A 13,128-nucleotide genomic window follows, 5' to 3' on the forward strand; every position below is an offset into this window, starting at 1 on the left:
GGGCAGCATTTTAAAAGTTTTCGTAGTGTAGAGCAGTACAGCAATAAGGTAGACATGTTTATGAATATCGCATTCTAGTATAAGAGTTCCGTTTGAGGCAGAGACATTCCTTAATGCTTAAAAGAGTTACGCATAAAAGAGATGCCCTCAATATATAACTAAGTCTCTTAGGTTCCTACCTACTCTTGGTTAATTTCTTTGCAATAGGAAAATAATAACCTCAGAATGGATAAATTAATCCTAATAGCCTATATTTATTAGAACCTTATTACGATGTGCTATTTTAAACACCACTTTTACAAGAGTTTAATTTGTTATTCCGATGAGCTAGACGTTTTTCTTTACTTCTCTTTACTGAGGAAAAGAGGTTTGAGAAGTTAAGTAACATGCCCAAATCACATAACAGAGCTGTGATAGGAACTAGAGTATTCTCCATCTAAAGCCTGTAATGTAACCACTGTGCTCTTTCCCGGTGCTATGCTCTACTGCTTCCTGAAAAGGCTTTTAAGTGTGCTTGGCCAGAATGTAAGTGACAGGGAGATAAGGAGAGTTTAGTGTTTTGACAGATAAAGCAGATGTAGACAGGAAAGTGGTACAGGTAAATATTGATGTAAGTATTACTCTAAGTATAGATTAGTCATTAAAAAAAATCTAAGAATAGTCTAGTAGACAAGCTGGGTTCAGTCTGATAAGATCTGAAAGGGCAGAGAAAGTGAGTCCACACACTAGACTTGAATAATGATCTTTGGGTAGACAAAATATGTCCCCTTTCTGGCTTCATGCTCATTGATCTTTGTAGATAACTAAACACCTTGAGAGCCAGTGTCTCTCTCAGGCACTCATAAATTCTCACTGGCAGGAATAAAAGTGTGTGCTAGGTCTAAGATTATTTATCTTAATTAAAAATAAAATTCATGTGTTCTTTACAGAGGAAAAATAGAGGCTGAAAAGACTGAGGCATCTAGAGTTAAAACTAATACCCTTTTCCATTTCTACAGTTTCTTAAAAAACTGTGGTTATTTGTTTTCACATTTGCTGTGGGTTATGACTTAGAGTTGTCTATGTCATAATATTGATACAATCTACATATTTTAACAAAACTGTTGACAGATGCTTGACTGTAGTAATATTGAAAATTGCACTTTATTCAATCTAAAAAGCCTTAGAGAAAAGTATACTTGCTTTGAAAACAAGTACATTACTAATAGTGAATATTGATTAGTTGTTTGCAGGTGGTTATTAGCATTGTCAGAAATGAAACTTGAATTAATTATGTCCTGATAGATGTTAATAATTGTTAGAATGCCCTGCTAGTAATTATTTTTAATGACTGCTGCAACATTTAAGAAGGTTAACTTGTTCTGTATAAATCTCCCATAGTGACACAGCTACTACCTCATTAACTGTTCAAAGACTGCTGTAAACCAAATATGCTATATACTGTGTATGTTAGAAATCATTTGTTTCTCAAGATTGGCTCGTTTAGTTGTAGAGTTGACCCTAGCTTAATTACCAAGGTGGGGAGGGGAGGTTGTGAATAGGCTGCTAAGCATTTTCCACCAATTAAAATGCTGAAACAGTGTAGAAAACTGCCATCTTGCACATGCTTTGAACCAAGTTAATTAGAAAGTTTCCACAGATGAGCGCTTCTTTTTAAAAGCATGCATTTTCTCTCTAGATAATGAGAAAGGGAGTTGGTGAATAACTAAGCTTGAAGACCTTTAATGTTTTAAGCAACCTAATTTGCAGAATAAGTGAAGCTTGTTTCAGACATTTAATGTTTTTTATTGCATACCGTATCCTGGGTACAAATAAAGAAAACATTTGCTAGTTGTACTTAATAGTTTGCATAGTGTTAGGTTGGTATAAATTTTACAAGATTCCTTTCATTGTTTATCATTTATTGTTATTTTGGGTTTCTTTTGGCTTTATACCAAACAAATTGTGATTTAAAAAAGACAAATAATTTGGTTGGAAATCAAAACAATTTTATTGGCTTTTTTTACAACTAGGAAATTATGATATTTGAGCTTTAAATGTGTATGTTATTAATTGTGGAAATAAGTGTGTACTTAAATACCATGGGAAAGTATTTCAAGGACAGTAAATTCAAAACAACTTTTATTACTCATAGGTCAAAGAAATAGTAATTTTCCTTGAAGAATGTTTATAACTTGTTAGGAGAATGACTACTCCTTATAGTGCTAGGAAGCTAAAATTATTATTTAAAATTAATAAGAAATCAGCATAAGAAAACACATAGGATAACGTAAACTTATGGGATAATAGGGCTGTTTTGCTAATGAAACAGTTGTGGAATAGTTGTAATCTATAGAAAATAACTAAAAATTTCTGATTTGCCTGAAATAGGAAATTTGGCTCTAAATTTTATTTCTTGGCACTGGCAAAAGTAAGTAATAGATATGTGAAATTAATTAGCTTTACGCTTACATGTATTTTCAATGGCATGTATTCTGAAAATCTTATATAGCAACAAGTTTGTTAGTAATCTTTTGTCCCTCTTCCTCTGTCCTGATTAGCTCAAATTTTGAAAGAGTGATTGCCATTTGGATTAATAAAGTTAGTATTTATTCTTATTGTCATGTTTAATTATACTTATTTTTCTTATAAATCCTTTTATATGAAGCTGTCTCCCCTTTTATATGAAGCTACTCCAGGAGAGACAAAAGTGATGTCACTTGGCCAAGAACTCTCTGAAAATACTATGATTTACTGGAAATAACAGTGGATTAAGAGAGGACTTTGGGTTTAGTTTTGACTTTGCCATTTTAGCTATTTAACTATTTTTTATTATGCTAAAATATATATAACATCAAATCTGCTGTCTTAACCATTGTGCATTTGTTACATTCACAATGTTGTGCAACCATCACGCTATTATTACAACTTTTTGTTTTAACCACCACCCCAGATAGAAGTTGGGCTTCCCTGGTGGCTCAGCTGGTAAAGAATATGCCTTCAATGTGGGAAACTTGGGTTCGATCCCTGGATTGGGAAGATCCCCTGGAGAAGAGAATGGCTACCCATTCCAGTATTCTGGCCTGAAGAATTCCATGGACTGTATAGTTCATGGGGTTGGAAAGAGTTGGACATAACTGAGCAACTTTCACTTTCAGATAGAAGCTATGTAATCATTTAAGCAATAATTCATTTCCCCCTTAACCTCAGCCCCCAGTAACCTCTAATCTTTTGTCTCTGAATTTGACTGTTTTAGATAGTTCATTTAAGTGGAATCATACAATGTTTGTATTTTTGTCTGCTTTATTGTGAAATACTTAACATGTTTTTTCTTCCTAATGTAGGAAATTGTTTAGTTTTATTTTTGTTTTTATAAATTTATTTATTTATTTTGTCTTTGCTGGATCTTCATTGCTGTTCGAGCATTTTTTAGCTGTGGCGAGTGGGAACTAGTCGCGGTGCACAAGCTTCTCATTGCAGTGGCTTCTCTTGTTGTGGAGCACAGACTCTGGGGCACTCGGGCTTCCATAGCTGTGGCACTTGGGCTCAGTAGTTTCGGCTTCTGGTCTCTGGAGCACAGGCTCAATAGTTGTGGTGCACAGGCTTAGTTGTTCTGTGGCACGTGGGATCCTTCTGGATCTAGGATCAACCTTGCATCTCCTGCATTGCACACAGACTCTTAACCATTGACCACCAGAGAGACCCTCAGCATAATGTTTTTAAGGTTCATCTATGTTATAGCATGTATCAGAACTTCATTCCTTTTTATGGTTGAGTAATACTCCATGGCATATATACACCACATTTTGTTAATCCATTCATTCATCAATGTATGCTTGCCTATTGTGAATAATCTAATGAATACAGGCATCCATGTATCTGAGTTTCATCTTGGAAGCTGGGCAATGCCGTGACCTGGGATTGATTCATATAATGCTTTTGCTTTTGCGGGATTATGTTTTCTTGTATTCTCTAAGTTTCAGATGTCAGCACAAATACCGGTGATTTTCTAATCATTAAATGAGCTGCTCTCTTTCAGACATCTCTTTTAGTTTACAGATTTGCTTTATAAGGTGGATGAGAAAGAGATATAACACTGATCAGTGAGAAATTGTACCTGGGAGTGTGTAATATGTGACATATACCCATTCGTGCCCATATGAACTTGTATACCCTTTAACACACAGACTCTCCTTTAATTACATGTGTAAACACTTTTCTAATTTATATGTGTATCAATCTGCTATTAATCAGTCTTCAGTCATAATGTATTTGGTCTTCCTTGGTGATTCAGACAGTAAAGAATCTGCCTGCAATACAAGAGACCTGAGTTTGATCCCTGTGTTGGGATGTCCCCTGGAGGAAGAAATGGCAACCCACTCCAGTATTCTTGTCTGGAGAGTTCCATTGACAGAGGAGCCTCACAGGCTACAGTTCATGGGATCTCAGAGTCAGACACAACTGAACGACTTACACTACAATGTATTTAGCTCACCTGTTAGCATACTGGTGATTGATTGTTACCAAATTCGATTTTGACTTATTTGGTAATTTGAGTTTTGACTAATTGACCAAAAGTCACTTGAGACTGTAAATCATCACAGAACATTTTGAAATGTTTATGGCTTCATAGACTCTTTATTCTGTGCTCTTTTTCTTTAATTTCTTGATTAAAGTATCTTTTAGATTGGCTCTTTTTGAGATATATTGCCTCTAGATTGGATAATTGACAAACTAAGGAAAAATATATTTGGGAAGGGAGAGTTGTATATTAATATGTAAGACATTTTATCTTCAGGTTTAATGTTTTCATTATTAGGCTTGGTGTTTCCCTTTTAGTTATTGTATCTTTTGTTCTCTCCCTTTTTAATTATTTTCCCTCCAGTAGTTTGATTGGAGCTAGAGAGTTGCAGTAGTTTTGACAAACCTTTTTTGGTTTAGTTGACCAGTAACTTTATTGCTTCCTTGACTTCATGTATACTTACAGTCTCTTTTCTCCAACCAGGCTCTCCCACCCATTGATTTTATTGTTCCAATCTTTACATGGGGCACACACAAATAAAGTAACTTAACTTAGTCATCATTATGAAGTCAGTCTTTAAACCTTGTTTGACCTTATATTTTTCTTAATATGACATTTATTTTTTGTTTGTTTAACTCCAGTTCCCTGTGCCTGGTAGTCCCAACCATAGTTGGGAGAAATCTCCTTATTTTTTGGATCCACTAACCAGGATGTAGCCTTTATAATGAGTCTTTCCCTGACCTTGATTCTTTGAGAATTGAATTTCTGTTACTTTATTGCCCCCAAATCCTTAAGAAGGATGGAAGCCAGTGTATTCAGTCTCTGGCTATGTTTCAATCTTCTTTGACCCTTTAGCTTCCCAGTGTTTATATCATAGTAATTATCTGTTACGTTTAGGATAAATCACAGTGCTTCCATTAATAACAGATGACCTATTGTTTTATTCAGAACTAATTTAGCTAATGATAATTAGCTGTAGTGTTAAGGTTATTGGATAGTGTGACTAAAATGTCCAATGAATAAACACACTTTTATTGATAGTTTAGCATTTAGCAGGTCAATTAAAGTTTTTTATCTATCTTTATTTCTGTTTGTCTTTCAAAATTTTAAGTTATCTTGATGAAGAAATGCATTTTTCCTTTATTCATTTATCATAAGACTTAACATAAAGTCTTTCAGCAGATGTATAGTCCTATTAGGTTTGATTAGGAAAATATCATTTTAGATTAAACCTTTTCAAAAGTATCACTCTTCAGTGAAATTTTCTGTATTAAAGTTTAAAACATTTCTTTAGGCCATTAAAAAAAGTAATCTCTCAGTTTAAATGAAAATGCCTCACTCCCTGAACCACTGGCATTAATTTGTGATACCTGTTTATGAATAGCCTAGAAGAAGAAATGTGCACAAAATTCCACCTGTTTCTTACAAGTCATATGAAAACATTTCTCCTGTGTTCTGATCCAGTTAAAACTATATACTGTTAAAAGTAGTAAATTGTACAGAAAACTAAATTGGGGGAAAGGGAATTTGTAACTGGGTATGGAAGAAAGATGATATCAAGGAAAATAGGACTGAATTATCCTTTGTAAAAATAAGAAATACAATAAAGCAACCAGTAATAAGGCTTTTTTGGGTCTTATCTGAGTATATTTCTATTTGGAGCTGATATTTAAAAGTCTCTTAGATGTTGTATTAGAATGATTTCCATAGATTATAGTGTGTTGGATGCTTAGATTCTTTAATGCTCACAGGAGAGTTTTATAATGAGAGTCTCTAAGTAAACAGTTTTATTGCTATGACTGTGCCTTTAGACATTAGCAAAATTTTATTTAAAGCTAAATAGTGTAAGTGAACCACAGCCTTAAGTCATTTTAAGCCCCTGTTTCTAATAAGGTGGATCACTGAAAATACTATATCTAGCTTGGTCTGAGTTTAATTCTTTTTTTAAATATAATTGTTTTGTTTTTAAACACAGTAGTGCCAAAATACAAAGTTTATTAAAAAACATAGTCTGGGTAGGATAATCAGTCTTCCACTTACCTTATGTTTATTCTTTGGAGCTTTTTTGTTTATAATGGCATACTAATATTGATCATTACTTTCTTCCTACAGCGTGGATTTGTGGTATCATTTCTATCACTGTCATTAGCCTGCTTTCCTTGCTAGGCGTGATCTTGGTTCCCATCATTAACCAAGGATGCTTCAAATTCCTTCTTACATTCCTTGTTGCACTAGCTGTAGGAACAATGAGTGGAGACGCCCTTCTTCATCTACTGCCCCATGTAAGAAACCTTTTCAGTCTTTTTAAGAAGTAAAAGTATTTCAGCTAAAAGGGTCCTTTATTAGCAAACTATAGCATACTAATCTTTCTGTTGTTTTATTGCTTATAGGATGAAGTATTTTTTCATTTGTACAGTTTTAAATTAAGTAGTATTTTTAAAATTGAATTTATTAGATTTTAAAATAGCAAAAACTGATAGTGTCACTTTTATCTTCACTTGTCACAACATATACATATTGTATCATCACAATGCACATTTTCACTCTCTTACAATTACATATGTCACTTACACCTCAGTGAAGCTGAAATTTGAAAAATGCTCTATTAGCAGTTCTGAAAGTGAATATTTAGTGATCAGTGAGTGTTTTATTTTTGTGGTTTCTCAAGAAAGCCATTAGAAGAAATGTATATGGTATTTTATAATGATTGTGCACATAGCCAGTGCTCCACAGGCATCTTTATTTGAGCGGAACAGGCAGACATCTTCAGTTAATGATTTTAGATGTTTAAGCTCTTTACACATGGGGCCATTTATCTTTTCACCTGGTGTACCACTTGTGTTCTTCCATTTGGGAACACTTCTAATGATATGATCATAAGTCCGCACTCCTGGGTTTCTCAGTTGGTGCAGTGGTAAAGAATCCATCTGCCAATGCAGAAGACGCAAGAGACGCGGGTTCCATCCCTGGGTAGGGAAGATCCCCTGGAGGAGGAAATGGCAACTCACTCCAGTATTCTTGCCTGAAAAGTCCCACAGACAGAGGAGCCTGGTGGGCTAAGAGTCAGACCTGACCGAGCACTTGTACAGGCACATGCACCACACTCCTATTCCCTTGCTTATCAACCTTTTAAAAGGCTTATCACCAGTTAATAATGTTTAAACCAGTATTACTGCCTGTCCTTCAGATTATGAAAACAACAGAGCTTTTTTGTTTTCTGAATGTAAAATTATAGATTTGAATATTTATGTTCTCATCTCTTCCCTTCTGGAGTATTTGGGAGACAGTATTGTATTTGTGTGTTGTGTACACCTGTTCTTCCTTTCTGCACTCCTGATTGAGAATTCCCAATCTAGTGTCTAGAACAATGTATGGCATTGCCTTTTAAAAAATTAATATTAAGACTGTGAATGTGCATTTTTTTTTTGGCTGTTGATTCATTATATATAACTTACTTTCCCATTTATTTTAACCCCTTGCCTGCCCTTTCTCCCCAGCCACCAAGCATAGCAACAGTCTGCTTCAGAACTGGGCCAATAGTTGAAGTGCAAACAATGTTTAAGTGCTATTTAACTTATTTATTTTCTTAAGTGTTAATTAAATGAAGCTATTACCTTTTGTAATGGTCTTATCTTCTTTAAGAGGTTCAGCAACCTCTTCTGTTGACCACTTGCAAATAAGGAAAGAATGTAAATAAATGTTACAAAGAGGGAAAATACTGAGGACCAGTTCTCTTTAACATTCTCTAAGATTAATATGATAGAACTTACATGTTTTGCAGTTTTAAAAGAGCTTTGTTTCTGTATACATGTTTATTTTTGCTAAAGATTTAAAATGTAGAAAATTAAACACATGTTTAAGTATATACTTCTGCTCATGTTCAACAGTATACACAGACATAACATCTCATCACTTCTTTGAAATAATTAATAAAGAAAAGTATTATAAAAATTAGCTTAAGAGAAAGTTAGATTATAGGGAGTTAGAAATGGTTACCTGCTGGTGAATTAGTCTATTTTAGTTTTACAGATAATAAGTCTTATATCTGGGTGATATTTACTTCAGTTTACAAAGGACCCATCATTCCCTCTATTCTTACTCCTGGATTGATTCTCTCACTATAGGATGTATTAATATCTTAACCCTGATAGCTGTTTGAAATTTTGGGTCTTTGTTTTAGAGTTACCATGAAGTGTAGTACTTTCCAGGCCACTGAGTATAACAGAATTAAATGGAAGACTACTTATATTCAAGTGATGTAACAGGGGATTGTTTTTCTTTTCTGGAGATTATATTCGCAAAGTAGCATTGAATTACTGGTTTAGAAGCTTTTCTTATTCTCATTAATAGTCTCAGGGCGGACATGATCACAGTCATCAACATGCACACGGGCATGGACATTCTCATGGACACGAATCTAAGAAGTTTCTGGAAGAATATGATGCTGTATTGAAAGGACTCGTTGCTCTAGGAGGCATTTACTTATTATTTATCATTGAACATTGCATTAGAATGTTTAAGCACTACAAACAGCAAAGGGTAAGTATTTTTTAATTATTTGTTTTCTGAAAGGTAGAACTCAAAAACCTTTGTTTTGGGGAAGGCCTTGTGTTTTTCTTAATCATGGTGTTGGTATGTATTAAATATCATTGAATAGACTGTCTTCAGAGGAAAAACTGATCTTTGCCAGTTTTTTTTGTCATTATATTTGTTTTAGCATTTATAATCAAGCTATAGGAGTCCAGTTTCAGTTAATTTTGTGTTGCTTCTTATCTAGTTAACTTAAATAGTTTGGAAAAATATTGGCCAATTTATGCTTACTAAAAATGCAAAAATATATAAATAGTCTAATTGGTCTTCATAGGTAATATTTTCAAGTATTAGAGGCTACCATTGACATATCTTTTAATGAAAATGTTTTCACACAACAAATTTCTATACCAGAAATGCCTTGCCAGTGGTGTAAGTAAGTACTAGAGGTAAGAAGAATTTAGATTCAGAAGGCTTTGTAGGAAGAAAATATTAATGAAATTAAGGATTTGGTGGTTCATGTAAAGTAACAAAACACTTCAGAGATGGTACTTGGACTATTGATTAAATGCCCTGTTTGTCATGAACTGTCTTTTGGGTCACATTTAGTAGAATAAGACAAATATCTAAAAGAATTTTTCCCACAAGAAAATAAGATACTGTCATTCACTATGATTTACACACTTCCTGTTCACATCTGTCTCTAAGGGTCTTCTTGAATACATCTCATTAACATGATTGTGATATGGATACTGATTGTTTTCAGTATATTTTGTTTAAGTAAATCCTAGAGGACATTTTTAGAAAGCTTCACAAAATAACAAGTTAGAAAACTTTTACATTTTCTTAGTTAGCTACAAATATTAAAAAAAAAATCTTCAAGGACAGTGGATAGTCATTGTCGCCATAATATATACAGTCCACTGTTATAATAGAACTTTAATGCTGTTTTTTTACAGATATATTCTTGTTTGTGTATGTATGTGTTTTGTATATATCCTCTTGGGACATATGGCTTAGAATAGAACTCTGAGCTGGGATTCAGGAAGAGTGATTCTATTTCTTGTCTAGCCACAAACTAGCTCTGAAACTTTGACTCATGCATCATGATTTCCAGTTGTTATTAAATGCATGGGGAAATAAATTCTACTTCTCATCTGTATTTTCATATCATATTCCAAGTAGTGTATTTAATTTTAATGGCCATATTTTAGTCAGGGCATTGTATTTAATTGCTTCCAGAGGAGATTTGATCAAGATGGTGCATTCAGTGAAGTGTTTTCTCAGGAATGGTCAAAGGACTTCTGAAGGATCAACTTAGAGAAAAGTGAAAAGATTTAACAGCATTTGGCTTGTGAAGGGCCACGTGAAAGGTCATGTGGATAGGTGAAGAATTGACAATGGTGGGAGGGATGCCAAGGTAAAATTGACTGGAAGGAAATGAATCAGCGATTACTGCAGGATTTTTAGAGGAGAGGTGAAGAGGTCTTGAGTCATGGCATGGGGAAGAGAATGTGATTAAGATAATTATTTAAATGAGAGAATCTAGAAGTTGATTAGATAAACAATTTAAAGTCCCTCTCTGTAAATAACAAATTTAGAACACAATACAAATTGCAGGGTTCTAAAAAAGTTGTGGAATTATTGTGGGGCTCTAATTTTCTTCAATTGTGTGTACTAACACTGATGCAAAGAAACAGGAAAACAATAGAATGGGAAAGACTAGAGATCTCTTCAAGAAAATTAGAGACACCAAGGGAATATTTCATGCAAAGATGGGCACAGTAAAGGACAGAGATGGTATGGACCTGACAGAAGCAGAAGATATTAAGAAGAGGTAGCAAGAATATACAGAACTATACAAAAGAGATCTTTATGACTCAGATAACCATGATGGTGCGATCACTCACCTAGAGCCAGACATCCTGGAATGTGAAGTCAAATGGGCCTTAGGAAGCATCACTAGGAACAAGCAAGTGCAGGTGATGGACTTCCAGCTGAGCTATTTCAAATCCTAAAAGATAATGCTGTGAAAGTGCTGCACTCAATATGCCAGCAAATTTGGAAAACTCAGCAGTGGCCAGAGGACTGGGAAAGGTCAATGTTCATTCCAATCCCAAAGAAAGGCACTGCCAAAGAATGTTCAAACTACTGCACAACTCTCACATGCTAGTAAAGTAATGCCTAAAATTCTCCAAGCCAGGCTTCAGCAATATGTGAACCTTGAAATGTAGTCCTTTAAGATATAGTTCAAAGTAAATAAATTTTTATAATTTAATCTTGAACTCGTTTTGAACCTAGACTTACTGACAAAATTGAACACATTTGTATAAAGCAAACTGATGCATGAGAAGAGAATTGTCAAAACATGGCAATTTTTTGTATATTTGAAATTGTGGGAAGTAAAAATCTGAAAAGTATACCATTCTCTACGTGGCATTCTAAATGTAATAGTAAGGAATTCTTCAAGTATACCAAAGAAGAGCGTCTAGGTAGATAAATCAGTTCTCCTCCTTTATGATAAATAGGACAATAAGTAACCTAAGATGAAAAAGTATATAGTGTTTTTTGAAGAAAGGTAATTAGTGATACTTGAGTAGAACAGACATTTGTTGTTCTGTGTAGATGAATCAACTATTGGAAGGAAGCTTTCAGAACACAAGTTAAGTAACATACCAGATGCTGACTGGTTTCAGCAAGTTGGGACTTTAAGGGTAGTCACTTGGCAAGTTTTTAGGAAAGTCAACAGTCAGAAACAAAGCAGTTAAACAGACTCCCAGCTGGTGTTTTACTTTCTATATCTGTCTCATTGACTTTTGTACTGTTGTTGTCTCCTCCTTCCTTTTTTCTTTTCTTCATCTCATGTTAAAGCTGCTGTTTCTTTCCTTCTCTTTAGGGTGTCTCCGTATTACTTTCTTTTGAACATTTTCTGTTTCCTCAGTTTCTATTATCTACTGCTATGAAGCAGAACAACCCCAAGCCCCCAAAATAGGCAGGATTCAGTGGGACAGTTCTTTTGCTTCACACGGTGTCAGCTTGCGTGACTCACTCAAACTCCTCTGGTCTGGGTTGACTAGGGCAGTTCAGGGCTGGAAAGGTCTCAGAATGCCTCAGTCTGTTTCTGCATCTTGGTACTCCTCCACATGGCCTCTCTTCAGAGTCTAGACTGAGCTTCTTCATAGCATAGTAGGCAAATTCCCTGAGGAAAACGCAAAGGTGCCAGGCTTATCTCACACTAGGTCAGAACCGGCACAGAATCACCTCTGTTGGATTCTGTTTGGTCAAAGCAAGTCAAAAGACCTGTGAAAATTTAGGGACAAGGAATTCAGTTCAGTTCAGACACTCAGTCGTGTCCGACTCTTTGCGACCCCATGAAGCACAGCACACCAGGCCTCCCTGTCCATCACCAACTCCTGGAGCTTACCCAAACTCATGTCCATTGAGTCGGTGATGCCATCCAACCATCTCATCCTCTGTCGTCCCCTTCTCCTCCTTCCCTCACTCTTTCCCATCATCACGGTCTTTTCAAATGAGTCAGCTCTTTGTGTCAGGTGGCCAAAGTATTGGAGTTTCAGCTTCAACATCAGTCCTTCCCATGAACACCCAGGACTGATCTCCTTTAGGATGGATTGGTTGGATATCCTCACAGTCCAAGGGACTCTCAAAAGTCTTCTCCAACACCACACTTCAAAAGCATCAATTCTTTGGTGCTCAGCTCTCTTTATAGTCCAACTCTCACATCCATACGTGACTACTGGAAAAACCATAGCCTTGACTCGACGGACCTTTGTTGACAAAGTAATGCCTCTGCTTTTTAATATGCTGTCTAGGTTGGTCATAACTTTCCTTCCAAGGAGTAAGCATTGTTTAATTTCATGGCTGCAATCACCATCTGCAGTGATTTTGGACCCCAAAATATAAAGTCAGCCACTGTTTCCCCATCTATTTGCCATGAAGTAATGGGACCGGATGCCATGATCTTAGTTTTCTGAATAGATTCCACCGTAAGGTTCCTTATGGATGGAAAAGAATACTTATACAGGGAGAAAAGAAATTGATGGTGACCATCTTTTGGAGACTCTACTGCACGTTCAGTC

At 35.2% G+C, this 13,128-nt stretch overlaps 1 protein-coding gene across 1 annotated transcript in view; it reads left to right on the forward strand.

The window, feature by feature from the left end:
- The window catches only part of SLC39A10 (solute carrier family 39 member 10), a 36,639-nt gene that overhangs the window by 5,663 nt on the left and 17,848 nt on the right, over positions 1-13,128 (forward strand). Inside the window, exons 3-4 of the mRNA XM_052636021.1 lie at positions 6,614-6,783; positions 8,852-9,040. Of these exons, the coding sequence (XP_052491981.1) occupies positions 6,614-6,783; positions 8,852-9,040 (359 nt within the window). The remainder of the gene's footprint in view (positions 1-6,613; positions 6,784-8,851; positions 9,041-13,128) is intronic.

Source organism: Budorcas taxicolor, chromosome 2, assembly GCF_023091745.1.
Source record: "Budorcas taxicolor isolate Tak-1 chromosome 2, Takin1.1, whole genome shotgun sequence".
In the NCBI taxonomy this organism is placed as follows: Eukaryota; Metazoa; Chordata; class Mammalia; order Artiodactyla; family Bovidae; genus Budorcas; species Budorcas taxicolor.